Source organism: Papaver somniferum, unplaced genomic scaffold, assembly GCF_003573695.1.
Source record: "Papaver somniferum cultivar HN1 unplaced genomic scaffold, ASM357369v1 unplaced-scaffold_10, whole genome shotgun sequence".
Classification (NCBI taxonomy): Eukaryota; Viridiplantae; Streptophyta; class Magnoliopsida; order Ranunculales; family Papaveraceae; genus Papaver; species Papaver somniferum.
Window position 1 is genome coordinate 18,652,064 of NW_020618825.1, and position 19,411 is coordinate 18,671,474.

At 34.5% G+C, this 19,411-nt stretch overlaps 1 protein-coding gene across 1 annotated transcript; it reads right to left on the reverse strand.

The window, feature by feature from the left end:
• Positions 1–7,670: 7,670 nt before the first annotated feature.
• LOC113326782 lies at positions 7,671–10,261 on the reverse strand. The gene is made up of 3 exons (XM_026574433.1): positions 10,093–10,261; positions 7,974–8,039; positions 7,671–7,829 (listed from the first exon to the last, which is right to left on the reverse strand). Exons 1-3 carry the CDS (start codon positions 10,219–10,221, stop codon positions 7,707–7,709), a joined length of 318 nt encoding a protein of 105 aa, XP_026430218.1. The 5' UTR covers positions 10,222–10,261; the 3' UTR covers positions 7,671–7,706.
• Positions 10,262–19,411: the final 9,150 nt, after the last annotated feature.

Sequence of the window (19,411 nt, forward strand, 5' to 3'; positions counted from 1 at the left end):
CCAGGGGAACCACCGGCCAGGGCGACTCCAACCAATGTTAGAGCTACAACGACAATCCAAGTAGGATGGATCAGATCAGCATCGGATTGGATAAAGATCAACATATATGGTGCTACCTGAGGTCACCCAGGAATGGCGGGAGAGGGATTCATTTGCAGAGACTCAAATGCCCAGGTTATTTTGGCTCTTGCACAGCCTCTGGTATAACAATGGCTCTAACCGCAGAAACATGGGCAACTCTTTTGGCCACAAGGACATCGACGGATCGACAATGGCCAAAGGTTATTTTTTAGACAGACTCGGAAAACATGATGCGCTTCATAATAACGACAACGGAAGCCCTGTGGTATATTGCAAACATGATCTCTGAAATAAAAGAGAGAATGCAATAAATACCATACTTCGATATGCAACATAACTATAGGGAAGGAAACCAAGTAGCAGATGGTTTGGCGAACTATGTTGCAAACGGAAACCAAACAGGAAATTTTTCAACGAATATATGGGACCAGGCAATCCTATCTTTTCTCCACCAAATTATTGATAATGACTCCATGGGAACAACATACCCACGTGTAATAGCTTTGTAAGTTTTTTATTTCGTCTCATGCTTCGAAAAAAAATGTTAGTATTAATGAATAACTGGCAACTAGTTAAGTTTGATACTACATGTATCCTCTCTTCTTTTAGCTATCGTAGTTAAATTAAAAGCGAGACTGAAATGTCAGATAGTCTTTAGAGAGTGTGCACAAAATCAAACTCGAACTACACGTTCACCGTCGCAAATTTGTATAAGAATCCTATTATTTGGGCTGCACACCATTTGGGTTTGGGGGATGCATAGGATTCTAATATCCTAAAAGTGGTTAGGGGGACCTAATCAATAATAAAAGTCAAAAATACCCTTTTTTATTATTAACCTAAATCTAATTCGAAAACAAAACCCAAAACAAATTTAAATCCAACCGTTTTCTTCTTCATCTTCTTCATCATCCCGTTTTCCATTTTATTGTTCCGACATCTTGGAAAGGACACTTTTGCCAGCCGTAATATCGGTTTAAGACCGGATCGACAAACAATCCCATCCGTAAGTGGTAAAATAAGCCCAGATTTTTTTTCGATTTTTAACGAATTTGAATCAATTAAAATTGTCATTGGAGGTTGATTACTAGGTTTTCTTTAATATTTTCAGGATATGTTTCATCATTATCTTCAAAGGTTTTCAAAAAAGTTCATCAAAATCATCCTTTTCTTTCTTCTAAATCAAGAAAAAAGGAATACTAAACTTTGATTTTTAAAAAACTAATCATTTAATCCTATCATTAATTATAATTATTTTAGTTAAACATCATAATTAGGATTAATCAAACCGGAGGCACATTAGCCATTATGAAAAATGGCCAGATAAAAGGTTTTGGCTATTACTATACGGAAAATTGGTCATTTGTGCAAATATCTTCAAAACATGGTTCTAATGGACGAGTAAAAATTAGTATGGTGAAATGGACACCAAAAAAATAGCAAGAATGAAACTGGATTCATCCTGGCTTAAATTTAAAAAAGAGCGAGGATGAAACTGGATGCATCCTGATGTAAATTAAAAATAAGAAAAAGTATTTGAAAATGGGTAGGATGAAACTGTTCACATCCTGACTATTTTTACATTCTCGTCTATTTAAACAATATCCAATCTTACGTGTCTTTTTCACCCAGAAATTATTGATTTTGGTCTTTTTAACCAATTTTGTAATTACTATTTCATGCCTCCATGCAGTCCCAAAAATCCAGCCGCGTGCAGCCCCAGTGATAAGATTCTCGTATAATAGCTGAAGTGTTGGACGGGTTTACCTACATCTAGGCAAGTAGCAAGTAACAATATGCCGTTGTTAAGCTGTGGTTGTTTTAGACTGCCACCCGCTATTTAACTCTAGTTCTTGTCAGACATGGAAACTAATCACTACTTTCTTAGTTAATTGCGTGAAGCAAACCAATAACGCGTAATGAATTTGGTAGCTGAAAGTGCTACCTCGTCAGTGTTGTCCTTTTTCTTTAGTGTCGGCACGTAAAGAACCACAGACTACGGCGTTAATTTGGAATCGTAGCCAATGATACGATGATAATTGATTAGATAGTGATTTTCCTTTTAAATTTACTTTTTCAATAGTTGTCAGGCTACTCCAGCATGAAAGTTTGTTATTGGTCGTATTCTCCTATTTGGCTATCCCTAATAGTGGAGCAGATCTTTAGCCTTTTGCCTTTGCTTATAAAAATAAAATAAAATAAAATAAAATAAAGCTACCGCAAAAACACATTTGCTTCCCTATCTTTTTCTCTGGTTTTTATCTATTAAATGACATGTCATCTTTCTGTCGATTACCAATCTTTACACCATTTTTTTACAGGGAGACGATACACTTACCGAGTGTTCTCCCACAATTTCATCCCGACAGGGGATGTCACGGATAAAAAAAACCCTCTCAACATTAGGATTAGGAATGGCTAAAAGTGGGTCCTCCACATGTGAGTTGCGAAATTAATGTCGGGTTTTAGTGTCGATCAACCTATCATTTTCGTTTTTTATATGCTCGTTGGTGATTATGTGAAGTATATATATTGATCTTTATTTTTGTAATAATTCATTCTAGGCACACAAATTTCCTGTTAAAAAACAATGATTAAAATACCACGTAGAAAAATGCATGGACGTTGTAGTCTTACACTATAAAGAACATTCACCCTAAAAAAATTAAGTTTTGTGCTTTTTTTTTCCTTAAGAGTGCTGATTTGATTTTAGCATGATTGGTTAAGTAATTAACAACCAGTCCTACTATTACTACAGGAAAGTGGTCCGCCAATGAAGTGAAAACAGACGCTTAGAGCTTTAAATTAGCATTCTAAAGAAAGGTACTTCAACAGATGCTTAACAAAATTAAAAAACACTGACAGAATTAATGAAACTGAATTTTATTGATAAGTTGTTATCATAACTGAGGCCACAAACTTCACTCCTTTGTGTAGAGGAGATAGTTTGTAATACAAAAAATATAAAAATAACCTTAGGCTAACTACTATGGTGTCTTGAATCTTGATTCAAAAGACAAAAACTGTGGCTTATTCCCGTGATTCAACTTAGTGTTCAAGGAGTTGTTGGAGAGAGAAGTTGAATCAAGTTTGTAGCGTCAAACCATTGGGCGCAAGAAAAGTCACTTTTTGCGTCCAATAATTGGGCGCATCAAATATAAGCCATCAGATTTAGTTTAATTAGTTAAAATCTAATGGCTCATTTATTTGTGCCAGTGGTCGGGCACATCAATCCTGAACCATCATATTTAACTTTATGAATTAAAATCTTATGACTCATCAATTTGTGCCCAATGGTTGGGCACAATGCGACTAATTGTTAGGAACAATACTTGAATCACCATAGTAGATAGTAGTTGATTCAACCTTTCGTAGTGGTTAGCCTTACAATCAATTGACACACAAGTGAAAAGATAAGACGTAAAACGTTGTTACTTTAACATTCCCCCTCAAACTAGAGCATTGGGCACACAGTGCATCAGGTTGGACTTTAAAGCGGACAAGCGACGAGGTGAGACCATATGTGAGAAATCTGCAAGCTGAGCAGAAGGAACAAAATCAACATCAATATCACCTGCAGCTAGAAGTTCTCAGGAAGAATGATAGTCAACTTCAATGGGTTTTGTTCTCGCGTGAAAGACATGGTTGTTGAAAATATAAGGAGGAACAATATTGCAATAGTAAAATTGAAAAGACTTTGTAAGAGTGATTCCCATCTCCTAAAGTAGTTGAAACAACCACATTACTTCTGAGGAGAGTAAACTGACAACTTTATACTCGGCTTCAATTGAAGATTTAGCAATAGTTGGTTGCTTTTTAGAGGACCAATTGATGAGTGGTGAGCCTAAGAAGATGCAGTAAGCTGATGTGGAACGACGAGTGTCGGGACAAACGGCCCAATAAGAATCTGAGTAACCACTAATGGATGTGATGTCACCAGCAGAGATTGTAATGCCTTATCCAATGGTACCTTTGAGATAGCATAAAATTTGTTTGACTAACAACATATGGGAGTCTCTAGGAGCTTGCATGAACTGCGAGACATAATTGACAACAAATTAAAGTTGATATCTGGACTAGTTAAAATAAGGTATTGGAGAGTCCTAACAATGCTGCGATATTGGAGAGGATCAGGTAGGAAAACATCATCAACAACAGAGATTCTTTTGTTGTGGTTACGGGTGTGCTGCAAGGTTTACTATCGAGCATATTAGCTTTAGATAACAAACTTAAAGTGTACTTTTTCTCAGTCGGAATTGCTGAATGTGGAGGGGTATTCAAGTCAGCTCCAATCCTAAGAAAGTAATGAAGATTACCTAAATCCTTCACTGCAAAAGCTACACTCAGTTTAGAAATTAGTGAAGCAATGAAAGTAGCAGAGCTGCCTGTAAGGATGATATAATCAACATAAAGAAGTGTAATAACTGTAGTTGTAGAAGAATCATAAATATACATAGATTGATCTGTTGTAGCTTTAACAAAACATTGTTGTGAGATAAAACCACTAAATTTCCCATACCAAGCACACAAAGCTTTCTTAAGACCATATAAGGATTTCTTGAGTAGACAAACATGATTCGTCTTTGCTGGATCAAAAAACCCTTGAGGTTGGTACATATTATACTGTTTCAGAAATAACATCACGGAGAAAATCATTGAAAACATCCAACTTTGATGATCTAGTGCTTAGATAATGCAACAATAAGAACAGCGCGTATGGTAATAGACTTAACAACAAGACAAAATATTTCATTGTAATCAATTACATCTTGTTGAAGAAAATCCTGAGCTATCAGATGAGATTTGTACCTATCCATACTGCCACATGGATTTAGTTTAATTTTATAGACCCATTTTGATCCCAAAATATTTATACCGGGTTCAAGAGCAACAATAGTCCATGTGTCATTTTATTGCAGTGTATTGAATTCATGTTGCATAGAAGTATTCCATATTTCATCCTTAATGGAAAATCTGTAAGTTTTTGGTTCGGTGGAAATTGTGTCACTACAACAAAACACACGTTTAGTGGCAAAAAAGTTTGTCCGGAAATCCCCTTTTTTTGTCTCAAAATATTTTCTGAGATGGATTTTTTTTGTCGCGAAGTTGTCTCAAATACCCCGTCTGGGAAAGTATTTTGCGACAAAATTATGAACGGTCACGAGAAAACTTAATTAACAACTAAAAATTTATTGTCAATAAAAGTCTCTTTCACCAACGAAATAAAATTGTCTGCGAAAGATATTTTAATGACCAAAAAATTGGCCACCGAAAAGCAATTTTTGGCGGGCAATTTTTTGGTCGCAAAAATGTAAATTCAAGGACAAACTAATTTGTCTTTAATGATTACTATTTAAGACCAATTAAATTGTCTCAAAATCGAAAGTTTTGTGTCAATTTAATTTGTCCTTAATGATAACTGTTTAAGACCAATAAAATTGTGTCAAAAAAGGAAGTTTTGTGTCAATTTAATTTGTCTTTAATAGTTATTATCAAAAACCAAAAAAATTGTCTCTAATTAATTTAGTTAGAGACAATATAAATATAAATAGCCCCTGAATATCAAATTTTTGGAGACTAACTTGTTCTTCTCCAACAAAACAAATTTAGTACCAAATTTTTTGCCTTAAAAAGAATTTTCGGAGACAAATTCCTCCTCTCCAAAACTTTTTATTTTGTCTCTAAATTTTTTATTAAAGACGATTCATTTTTTCTTTAAAACGAACTTTCAAATACATTTTTTTTGCCTCCAAAAGCAACATGTTTTGTCCCAAAATATTCCATAAATGACAACTCAAGTTTGCCTCGAAATGCTTTATTCAAAGAAAAATACTTTCCGTCCAAAAAATCGCCTCTAAATATTATAAAAAATGACAATTAATTTTGCCTTAGAAAATGAATTTCTCAGACAATTTTATTCTTCGTCCCTGAGTACTTTATTAAGGACTACTTGTTTTGCTTAGAAGAGAATTTCAAAGACAAAATTATTCGTCTATACAACCTAAAATAATTATTGAATTTAATTTTTATTAAACCATATATTTAAATATGAGATTACCATTACTATGGCAAACAACCTAAAAACAAAACAAAAAGAAAAACAACAAAAATTGAAATTCATCTAGAAATTAAATCTCTTGTGTATTATTCTGAACACTAAAAAATTAAAATACTATATTCATAACTTGAAACCCTTCATCCAGGTCCATTTGATTCAACATTTGAATCCATATCTCTTGTTGGATACCAAATCTGCTTGCATCTTCCGGATTCCAAATCTGCTTGCATCTTCCGGATTCTCTTCTTTTAAAAACTATGATATACCTCTACGCATTGCAGGAACATCTTAAAGCCAATTCCGGAGCTGGGACAAGTAATAGAGCCCTATTGTATGATATGCACTAACAAATTGACCGATTATTAAATGTACAAAGAATGAATATTAAGTGCACTAAAAAAATGTCAGAGTCAATCACACCTCATACAAGTCTGATACGCATAGTCAATTGTTATCCAGAGCTGGGGCACAAGGATCAACATATCATCCTGAGACAACCAAGAAAACTTGCAAGGCTCACAAGAGAAAAATTACCTGATGCTTCATCCATATCCTGGAACTCAAAGAGCACGGTTTAGGATATTAGTTGCTTCACGTTTTTATTTCTAACTCTCAATGCAGGGCTAAATCGATCATCAGAAATATTAAAAGGTTCGGATAGCTAAATGGTACATATGATACTTACATTTGTTCGACTGAACTTAAGTTATTACACAACTTAGTTCCATAACTTGGGTTTCAGTCATCATTCTGGTCTCAGTTTCTTTTCTTGCCACTTTGGGTTCATTCTTCTCGGTTGTGAAGACCTGAGCCTGATGAGGTTGTACTGGCTTACTGTTTGGAGTAATTTTCCTTTGCATTGTAGGAATGCACTTGTGCAAAATCTATAAGTGCAACGCTTTTATAGATGAACTCACGTCCATCACCAGTGGATTTTTCCTTCGGAGGGGGTGAATGGTCCTTTCCTTCATCCACAACCGAGGTATTCCCGGTTACTAATGAAACTTTTCCATCTACAATCATGAAAACAATTGGATATTAGAATTAACCTAAAATAGAAAATAGAAAGGGAACTTGGATAACAATAGAAAAATTTGGTACCAGCAATAGCTTTACCGTTAGCACTCATCCACATATCCTCCATCATTAGCTTCCAGGCACTGCTTTTCCTTGTTTGCCTAATCGAGCGAGGAAATAATTCTTGCAAGAGAAATAAAGTGGGTAAATTGACAAGGAACAAAGAACAGAAAGATGAAATAAAAAAGTGTGCTTTTGAAATTCAAATAATGATGCATATTTGACTACACAATGATCACCAAACATTTACGAAATCTGGAACAGTTATTGCTAAAGTACCTAGGTGAATGAGACTAGAGACCTTCCCACCCATCTGATAATAAAAAAAAAGCCTAACAGGTGCAGTGAACAATGAACATTGATATCAATAGGGACGTTAACAAACCGATGATGCCGATGTAGAGTTACATGCTTTAACAGGGACAACTTTCATACTAAAATACAAATAGCTCACCTAGTTGTGCTGAAGTTGACATAAGCTTTGAATGCCTTAGCCGCATCTCACACACAAAACTACATTAAAGGCTTCCATTAGATTGTTGCAACAGCTTAACGATAACACCAACTCTTCTCCAACTACATCCCCATTCCGATCTCGCAGCCACCTAACCAACTACAATCAGTTGAATTTTTGATCAAGTCTACAAAGAAAAGCATGTCTAAGGAAACCAGAAATGTACAACACCCAGCTCTCATGAAGCATAAATTTTAGAAATAATAACTATCTGGCACACATGAGTATATTTCAATATATTACCTGAAATCCACTACCAGATTTAGCTGGCTTTGAAGATGGTCGTGGAGCTTTCTCCTTCTTTGGTGCCTGAATTAAAAAAAAATATACACAAAATCAGTAAAACAAAACCAATAAAACAAACAAATTGAAAAGATGAACAAACGCAAATATACCAACCACCGAATTGCAGTGATGAAGTCATGTACTCTGAAAACCTAACCCCGAGGAAGAAATCAAAACCCTTATTAGAAATCGGCATCCTAATTAGAAATAAAAACCCTAATTATAAATCAAATCCCTAAGGAAGAGTCGACAGTTCGAAATCAAAACTCTGATTATAAATCAAATCCCTAAGGAAGAATCGATAGAAGATGAGACAACTGGTAGAAATAAAAACCCTTATTAGAGATTAATACAGACTAAAAGATGAGATTTGACGAAATTTGTGGAAAATCTACCATTGATTAAGAAACTTGAACACGCTAAACATCTAATGAAAGTTGTGCATCACCTAATTTGCTATTAGTGTGCTCTACTAGAACTCTTCCCTCTAATTTTTTTTTCTATTTTTGTTTCTTACGATTGATGAAGAAATACCAGACCAAAGATTGAGAAAGAGATACCAAAACAAGAGAGAAGTGAGAGGAAGAAAAAAGGTTTGCATAAAAATTATCGATAGCGGATCTTGGTCAAATGTGTAGTCCGATATTTACTGAGCGGTGGATATTTCTCTTGGACTTCTCCTATCGAAATGATTTACATTGGGCGGGCGCAATCCCGCAGGTTGTACAGCAAGACACAGGGGAAGACAGCCACACCAAACCCACCCCTGCAAGTACGCCGGGTTACAAGGGGACCACCCCTCTTTGTCTCCTGTGATAAAATTTGCGGGATTGAATCCATGTGATGTGTATCACTTTCGTTTCTCCTATGGATTAAGACATGGAACATCATTTTTATTTGTCTTAATCCGACTAGTTAAGATCTGACTGAAATTATCTGATTTATATGGATCAGCTCGTGTGTTTGTTGTTTTGAGTCAAAACTGACTTACCAGACTCAAAAATACGTGAGTTAATGGCTGGTCTAATGAATTAAGGACGTGTCATTTCATGGCTCAAATGGGTATGAATTAGGGGTTAGATCTGACTCAGGCCGCGAGTCAACAAACTGTACATGTACGCGCGAGAAGCACAAGGTTCAAATGAGATCAAACGAATTCATAATAATCTTGGAGTTAGACTTATATAAATCATTAAGTTAATTTTTATAGCCAAAGAGCATTTAAAGGTTTTCACACTAAAATATGCATAACGTCAGTATTATCATTTTGAGTAGATATAGCACACTCCCAATTGTGTTTCAGGTAAAATGTATGATCTTTTTTAATGTGCATTGTCAAAAATTATTGAACATATATATCTCTAGATAAACCTTAGGACACAACAGATGAAATGTATGATCTTTCTTCATTTTCGTTCCCTTTCTCTGTATTTTTCTCTCTTGTTGCAACTTGCATACATATCTTCTTATTAAGATTTGTATGTTTCCTGATTTTTAGATTAATTTTAAGAGTATGTGTCACCTAATATTGAGTTTTTTCCGTGTATTTTTAGGAACAAATTTATCTCCTAATAAATTAGGTGAGAGCGTTTTGAGGAACAAATTTATCTCCTAATAAATTAGGTGAGAGAGAGGAGCGACATCTATGGGAAGTTGCTGAAGTTTCTCTTCAAAGTTAGACAAAATATCATGTAAATCTCTCTCTTTTTGGTAAGAATACCGTATAATTCATGTATGGGAGTTGAATGTACTAACAATAGGATCTAAACATTTTTGCATAATATTTTTCTGCATGATCTCCCTTGATAATAAGAACAGTATGGTTTATTAAAAAAAAAGTATTCTAATTCACGTAAAATAAAAAACACCTGGTATTCAAGACTCTCGTAAGCATGCTTCCACAAAAAAAAAAAAAAAAAAAAAAAAAAGCAAATTGATAATCAAGATCTTTTTCTAGGTCACCCATGATAGCTGAACTTAACCAATTGATCTTGTGTCTAGGTCACCCATCAAATTCACACATATATTCTGCCAAATTGATAATAGGGATCAACCAATTATGAAGAGAAACAAATACCTTTTTGAAGAAGCACGGATTACCAAAACAATCAACGCAATAAACAAATTTCTGCTCCGCGAGAAAACCTATAAATAGAAGACGATGGATGAAGAAATTCTGCTCCTCGACAAATTCTGCTTCATCCATCGTTTTATAGGTTCCACTTTTCCAAATTTCAGTTGTCTTTTATTCCTAAGTTTTCTTTTTCTTTTGATTTCCAAATCCAGACTGGTTTCTATATTCCAAGTAGAGTCTAATTCAATTTTGAGAATGTCTATTGGCTATTACAATTACATTCTCACCCTCGTGAATATCAGTACATATGCCCTCACAGTAAGGGTGGGTTTGTCATCCACTATTACAAAGATAATGCCAAACGACAAACGTGTCTTGTCTAGTTTAGGTAAGGGATTGGTATTAACTAGTGACTAACAGATGTACAAACATGGGAGAATTTTTTATTTTTTATTTTTTTGGCCAGGAGAACGTTTATATTGGTATCCAAATTACATTATTGCCTATGAGTATGGGTACACACTATGTAGTCGATTTCGGTCATTTCGGCCGAAATTTCGGCGAAATTCCGGATTTCGGTCCAAGAAGACACGATTTTGTTAATTTCGGTCGGACAAAATCTTTGCGAAAATTTCGGCCGGAAACGCGTTTTTAGATCGGAATTGATTTGTCTTGGCCGGATTCTTTTTTTTCTTTTTAAATTGAGTGGACTAATCTCACGTACAAAAATTAAAAAGATTAATTCACCCACTAGTATTATTGCTTGTTGCTGTGTTTGAATTTCTTGAGCTAAAATTATTATTTGGTGTTGATGATGAGGAAGGTGAACAACCAGATTTACTAATACTATGTTTCTTTTAAGTGATTATCGATACGAGGATATAAAATATGAAACCGAGATTTTACCGAAATTTTAAAACGGAATTTCCCCGAGACAAAGTTGTACCAGTATTTCGGTGTCGACCGAGACAATCCGAAATCCGAAATTGACTACCTTGGGTACACATGCCTTGTTTTTGAGGGTGCTTTTGTCATCCACTACTATAAAAACAATATTGCTTAATTTTTTTTTGATGCAATCTTAATTATTTTTTTTTTTTTTGGTAAAAGCTCAATTAATTTATTTATAAAAAGAAAATAAAAAAAAATCTATTCTATTTATATATTATATAAACCAACTATCTTTACTGTAGCAAGGGTGAAGCTGAAACTTTTGGACAATTTTACCCTTGAATGTATGACCTCAAAACAAAGGTGAAAATATTATTCGAGGACTAAATGGTAATCTAGGAATCCGAAAATCATTATTTCCACTTTTCCCTAATTTTCATATACACATGAAAACATATTAGTGATACGTGTCTTATGGTATACCTTGGACTGGGATGCCCTAAAATTAACTTCACAAGGTTTATTTGTTTTTGCAATTATAGGATAAAGATATATTACAAGAAACGAGGTGGAAACCTGACAAGCTAAGATCTAATAGCGTACTACTACATTAATTGAACAGGTTGTCGTGCTAACAGTGAATCTGACGACAACCTGCCTACCAGTGAATCTCATGAGGAACCAGCCAAGGAAGTTGAAGCGGATAGGATGTTGATTATGTCGTAAGGGGGCAAACTAACTCTACCGTCCGTGTCAAATTCGACAATGTTTACCCCAATGTACCTTGCTCCAATACTAGTGGTTGCAAAAGGATTAGCAATAAGGTTATTTGTGAAATCGAGGTGTTACTTAAAATTAATCACTTTATATTGTGGTTAAAAATTTATTACCGTAACACAGAAAATTGTCTAGAGAGTCAAAATTTATTATGTAACATCGAAACATGCACATGACATGTAATCTAAAGGTATTTGTTTATTGCGCATATAAAATGATATATTCTGTTTAAATTGTGCATCGTCAAAAAAATTGAACATCTATGTTTCTGGATGAGACAAACTTAAAGGTCTTAATTGATGTCCAAAAACTTTGAAACTCATTTAGTATTTTTCAAATATAATTTTCGTATTAGGATATCCAATTTAGTATTTTGTTCCAACACAAAATTTTGACACGAATGTACTGAAATCCAAAATTTACGTTTATAAAATGTTAGAAAGAACTCATTACTGAACACTTCGGGAAAAATCTTGCTTGCATAATTCTTTCAACATTGATTTTGTATTTTCCTATTGGTCTATTTAAAGGGTAGTTGTTCTTTGTCAGATCGCATCCCTTTAAACAGTGGAAATACCTCGATATCGTTTGCTATAATACCAGTGGTTACAAAAGAGTAGCAATTAGGCCATCTGTGGAATCGAGATGTTACTTAAAATCTACCACTATGTATTGTGGTTCAAAATTTGTTACCATGACCCAAAAAATGTCTATAGAGTTAAAATTTATTATGTGACATCCAACATTAAATAATTCAACAAAAATATTAACAAAAACAACATACTTGCATTATACATATTCAAATAATTCAACAAAATTAATATGCTAAATATATTGACCGACAATTTGAAGATTTTGATGCTCCAAAGTTGTGTCGTACTTGGTAAAAATCCATTAACATTTATAAAATGGAATCACCAATGAGGTGAAAGCGACAATCACTATTAACGGTGGAGGCTAGAAACATTTGAAGTACAAACAATTTCCCAACATTAATTAATCAAATACTTCCTCCGTCCCACTGTTAAGTGACCTATTTGATTTTAGATTTTGTCCAACTAATAAGTGACCTATATCACTAAACAAGGAGATATTTCTAAAATTATCCTTTTAGTTAATTATAAAAAATATAAGAAATATGCATAATTTGATAGGCATGTTTATATTCGTTAAGTTGGTGTTTTAAAATGTTTTTTAACGTATAAAGTTTGCGAATATCCGTGGAGTAGTTTGGGAGATAAATCATTTCTAAATTTCACTACTTATTATCCATAAGGGTATAAATGTAAAAAATTATTAAAAGTACTCTCTTCCTTGCTTGCCTTAAAAATTGTGCAAACTTAAACTAGGTCACTTAACATTGGGACGGAGGGAGTATTATTTTAGCATTATGTAAGACATTTTTTACTTTTAAGACACAAGTAAAAACAAAAAAGGGACAAATATTTAGGTGCAGTTAGATAAGTGGAGATTTTTTTGAAGCATAAATTTTATTAAGTTACTAAGTGGCTTTTACACGAGGGTATGCGATATCGGATAAGTGGAGATGAAAGTATGAATATGCTAGTTGGCACATAAATTTCTAATGAAAAATTTGTTATGCTTGGAAGAAAAATGAAACCATTTTTTTTTTGAAAGTGAGCCCGTTAATGTTGTTTTTTTTTCTCTTTGTTATTTTTTTTTTTATTATTATTATTTTTTTTGGGCCTAAATGGGTAGGTTTAGAAAAGAGCCCGTAATATTGAAAAAAAAAAAAGAGCCCGTAATAATAAGACAAAACGTGTTGTGCCATACACTTTGTTGACAAACACGAGGATTTCTTATCTCCTCCACCTAAGCTGCTAAACCAAAACAACTTCGTTTAGTCAGTCATTCTCTTTCTTCAATCTCCCCTGATCTTAAGAAATTCTCCAAATCTTCCGCCAGATTTTTGGTATCTTCATCTGTAGATTAAGGAAAACCAAATCAATATAGATTTTTCCGTAACTAATTTCCGATTAAAGAGCAGAATTTCTATTTCCGGCTGCCGATTTGATTCTCCCTCCAAAACCTAAATCAAGCAACTAATTTCCGAGTAAAATTGAGGGGTTTTAGTTTCTTGGCGGGATATTTCCCGCAAATTGGTTTTGAGTTTCGAATTTCATAAGGCTATATAAACCCTAAGTCATGGATGGAATTTTTACATTCATCAGTAATCTCTTCAGAGACTTATTTCTTAAATCTTCAAGGTACTCTTTGATTCTTTAGCCTTCTGCGTTTTTGTTTTTGAGTATGGTTGTTGATGGGTTCCTCTTTCATGGAATCAAATCAATGCCAATTACTTACATCTGTTTTTTTTTTTAAATTTTGAGTATGGTTGTTGATGGGTTCCTCTTCCATGAAATCAAATCAATGCCAATTACTTACATCTGTTTTTTTTTTTGGTTTGAGTATGGTTGTTGATGGATTCCTCTTCCATTGAATCAAATCAATTATATTTGTTTTTTTTGTTTCCGAGTATGGTTGTTGATGGGTTCCTCTTCCGGAATCAAATCAATGCCAATTACTTACATCTGTAATTCCCTAAGAAGATGTTGCTTGTTATGATGTTCCTAATGGTACTTGGTAGGCAGGAAGGAGTTGATGGTCACTAGAAAACTGTAGCACATAGTTTCTTTTCTACTTTTATTAAGCACCTAATAGGTTAAGGTGTTAAGCTAAACTGTGAAGCTCAGAGAGCAGCACTTCTATGGGATAGTACATCCGTAGGGAATTGATTGTAAGTTTCTCTGATTTACAAAGATGTGATGACTATACTTTGATCTTTTGTTTATGCATTTGGTTTGAACATTTCTGCTGGTTTGTGGATTGGCTTAGCCATTTGTCACATTGCTGTCTTTTTATTTCCACAAGAATGTTTAGACTTTGATAATCTTGAAGCATCCTTGGTTTTCTATTTTTCTTACACTTCTATACTTTTCTTTTCAGTTTGTCCAATTACAAATGGCGCCCCAAATCACTGCTTCTTCTTTTCTATATTGTATCAGTCAATTATATGGTTTTAGCTTTGATTTTTTTAGGTGTTGGGAAGCCATATATTGATGCAGGTAACAGTTATGAAGAAGCAGAAGGTTCGAGAGAAGGATCGGACAATAGTTCAAAGCTGCAAGAAAGAAGGTATCTTCCTGCTGTATCGATATTAGTGTTCAAATTCTTTCATTTCTTTCATTAGTTTATATGCAACTGTATGAATAAAATAGCACATGAACATGACCCAGAGTAAAGAAGTTAGTGGGTGTGGGCTGTCAATGTTTAGTGTAGGCTGGAGCATAATAAGTTGATGCATCATGTAGATAAAACTTAATGTGTATGACAGAATTAAGGTAAGGGGTTATGTTAGACGTTGTCACATTTACACTTCCAGGGTTGCATTACTGCATCGTTTTTTATGCGTGATTGCTGGGTATGTAAAATAGAGTTTTTAAGCCATTTTTGAAAGTGCCTAGTGCTGCAATTTGGTAGTTAATGAATGGTCGGTTGATGCTTTAGTCATCCTGTATTATTTCATCATTTTTGATAGTATGGATATGATGTTCAAGTATATATTTTGACTTCAATGTTGTTTATGCTATATGAAATTCTGAAAACGCCTGAAGTGGGTTTCATTTTTGTCAGTAGTGCCTCGCTTGATATGTATCACGTCAACACTGGTTTCGTTGAACCAATGCATGTTCATTTCCCTGGCTATAAAGAAGGGTCTTTAAGAAAAACCATGCAAACCAGAACCCTCTGTACGAAACCTTCCTTAAGGATGCTGCAGTTTTGAGTTCTTTTTCTAAAGTGACCAGTCGAGTGGATGAATTATCGAATGCATTCGCACCCTTATATCAGAAGATAAAGCACAAAAGTTGATAATTGTAAACTTTCAGGTGGCGAGGCAACTTTCCGTGAATATCCAGCCAGAAAACTTGTACTTAAATTGAACCATTCTCAACTAGGGACTCATTTGAGGTGTCACTGCATCTGAAGATAAAGCACAAAAGTTGAACTTGTACCAGCGATTTAAATGCAACATATTGTCGGATCTTAACGAGATGTTCAAGGTCCCATCTTATCGAAATTCACTTGAAAGTGAAGCAAACAAAGTGAAAATCAAGGGAAGGTCGGAAGATGCAGAAACGATGATGCCCAGATCACTCTTTTGATTTACTGAATTCTAGGTATGTCGTTGTACTGCCAAATTTCATCAGTGTCTCCCTTTTGTTTTCTTCTTCAAATGTTGATAATTGTAAACTTTCAGGTGGCGAGGCAACTTTGCGTGAATATCCAGCCAGAAAACTTGTACTTAAATTGATCCATTCTCAACTATGGACTCATTTGAGGTGTCACTGCATCTGCCGAAATCAATTCCTCCGCCAGAGGGAAAGGTACAAGGGACTCTAGATGTTAAAGTCAGAGGAAAATAAATTAGTATGTTTTCTAAAATACATTTCTGACTTGTCGTTAATGTTCTTTTCATGGAAAAACTATCATTTTTACATAGTCATAAACGTACGTGAATGTTGTATTATTCAATTTGCCGCATGAACAAAAACATAAGGCAAATGTTCACTGTGAACAGTTGGTTTAAAACAAGAGTTGATTGGTGGCGTCAAAGTTAGGGGTTTATGGTGGATGAATTGATTTTCATGGTTCTGAAATTGAGTTCTTGATCTCAATTGAAAAATGAAATTGCAGCAACGAAGTAAGGTCCGTATGTCAGCTGGATTGGGTTTATTCGGGGTAACTGATTTACTCTTTGATCAGTGGAGGAGGTTATTAGCTGGTCATGGAGATGAAACTGAGCTCACTGGCGGTCATTCTTTAGTAACCACTGTCTAAAATGTGCTGGATGAATGGGTTTTCTGTGGGGCTGTTTTTAGAGATCATACTGAGCTTGTGGTACTAATTGTATGGGTATTTGACAAGCCTTGGTCTGGGTGAAATTCAGAAGTTTAGAGAATGGGCAGTGGCTGGACTTGGTAATGGCTTGAATTTTGAAACTAGATTTGGTGTTGGTCGCAAGTACACCCTATTTGCTCGGTCCAGATTGGATATTTTTGCACCACCTATAGAAGTATCAGTCTAGACAAACTCAAGAGGAGGCCGTCTACAAAACAGAGCCGTAAAGAAGGTTTGAGATTTTAATTCCCTTTTCCGTTAGCTTGTATTTCTTATTTATTAGATTATTTATGATTCACTTTAGGGTGAAAGGATGAACTCGTAGGCTATTTTATTTGTGTTATTGAACAAGGGTTTTCTCATTTGGGTATCATTAATCGTTTAGCTTTTAACTAATTATTCATCTGTATTTTTTTGTATCGTCTTTCAGGAGAAAACATTGACAAAACGCAGGCCCTTGAAATATTTTTTGCTAATCCTTGTATGACTTGATGAGGTTGTTGATGGCGGGTACGAAATTTGGATTATACCATTTTTTACGCTGCTTTTTTCCTGGAATTCTTGACCGAATTATGGACTCAATTAATATACTCCATTTTATAGGCTGGATAACATATTTACATTGAAATGGTATGCATTGGTTAAATCCTTAGAACAACTTGGGACAGATTTTTCGATATAACTATGGCTTTTCACAAGTATTACCTTCAGAGGGTAGTTTTACTAATTCTTAAAGCCCCATTGGGAAACTGTATATAAAGTTTCATTTATGTCTATATGCTGATGTCTCATTCACTGTTTCAGACCTCCATACATTAACATCATTTCGTGCATTTTTCTTATGTCAATTACTTTGAACTTTTCACAGAATGTTCTCAAATATTAGTTATTTTCTTTGTTGGTTTCGTTCATAGTGCGGGGGTTCTTAGTGACACGGTCGTAGTTTGAGTCACGAAATATTTGGATTTGCAGACCAAAATTTGTCTTGCCACTCACAAAGTTTTAACGACAAAATTTCAGATGACGAATTAATTTTTGTCTGCATAAATAAATAGATAAAGGGGCAAAAGTCACACGTTGTTAGCAATGGTTTTTCAGACGAAGTAATTTTTGTCTGCATAAATGGATATAGGGACAAAAATTACATGTTTTCAGTAATAGTTTTTTCGAAGACCAACCTTTTTTTCCGTCGGTAGAAAATAATCCATTTGTGACAACAATTTGTTTCGATACTAATAGTTTTAGCGGCAAAGTCCTTATTTGACGGGCATTCATTCCGGCAACACACTAATTTTGTCAACGTAAGATACATTTAGGGACAAAAGTCTTGGATTGCTAGCAATTATATATTTGGAGACTATGATTTTCCTTTGTCGCTAGAAACCAATTCCGTGACCGAAATAATTCGTCACAAAGAAATATTTAGAGACGGAGACATGATTGGTCGCTATATTTAGTCACAAAAAAAAATATTTAGAGACACAGACAAGATTGGTCACCGTATTTGGTCATAAAAAATTTCAGTGACAACTTTAAAGACTAAATTTACCGTTTCTCGCGAAAAAAATATATATTGTGACCAAAAAAATATCTCTCCCTAAACATTAGATTTGTAGACAAAATTTTGTTGGTCACATAAAATTTTGTCACTAAACGTGTGTTTTGTTGTAGTGTGTGTGTAAGAGTAGCGCAAAATGCATGAGGAATAGTGAAATGAGTTACAAAATCTGGTAAGTATTTTGGTTTAACAATACCTTTAGTGGGTCTTTTCATCATTGGATGAGTAATTGTGACTTCAGGTAGGTTAATTGGCTCATAAAAAATTTCGGTAGAGATAGCAGGTGGTTCTAGATGGGATGGTGCTGACGAGGTTGTTTGAGGAATATAAAGAGTAATAGTAGAAGGTGTAGAAGATGAAGTATGACAAGTACAACATAGGAAATGGCCTCATCAAACACAACATTTCTTGAGATGTAGACTTCCTTTGAAGTATTATTATAACACCTATATCCATTGTGACTAGTGATGTATCCAATAAATGCACACCTTAAAGACTTGGTACGTAGCTTGTCTTTTCTGTAGTCAACAACAAATGGGTAATTGGTGCAACCAAATACTTTAAGTAAAGAGTAATTTGATGCTTTTGAGAAAAGAAGTTCAAAAGTAATGATAAAGTTAAGTAACTTAGCTGGTGTTCAGTTGATTAGGTAGGGTGGAAATAATGAATGGATCAAACCAGAAAGACTTTGGCAGGCAAGCTTGCATGAAGATGGGGTTGCCCATTTCAGTTTTATGCTTGTGATTCCTCACATACAATCCATTCTCTTGAGGTGTGTTAGGACAAGATATAGCAATAGTAATACCACACTCATCAAGATATTCCCTTAACTTTCACTTGACAAGCTCAAAAGCATCATCTGTTTGAAGCACCTTAATTTTTAAAGACAAAAGGTTTTCACTCATAGTCTTGAAATGCTTAAAGAAAGCTACAGATTCTGTTCCGTCCTTCATAGGGTATATCTAATGGAAAGGTCGACTGAAGTCATCAAAAATAATATAATTCAGGTGCAGGTCACATACATCACAGTGAATCAAAACAAGTGTTGAAGTAGCATTTCTATCTGACGCTTGAATGGTAGCCGCTTACTCTTACCATGCTGACAAGGATGGCAAAAAGAGTCAAATTCATAATGTACCAATATGATTTGATTCGTATCTCTGATTTTTTGGATAA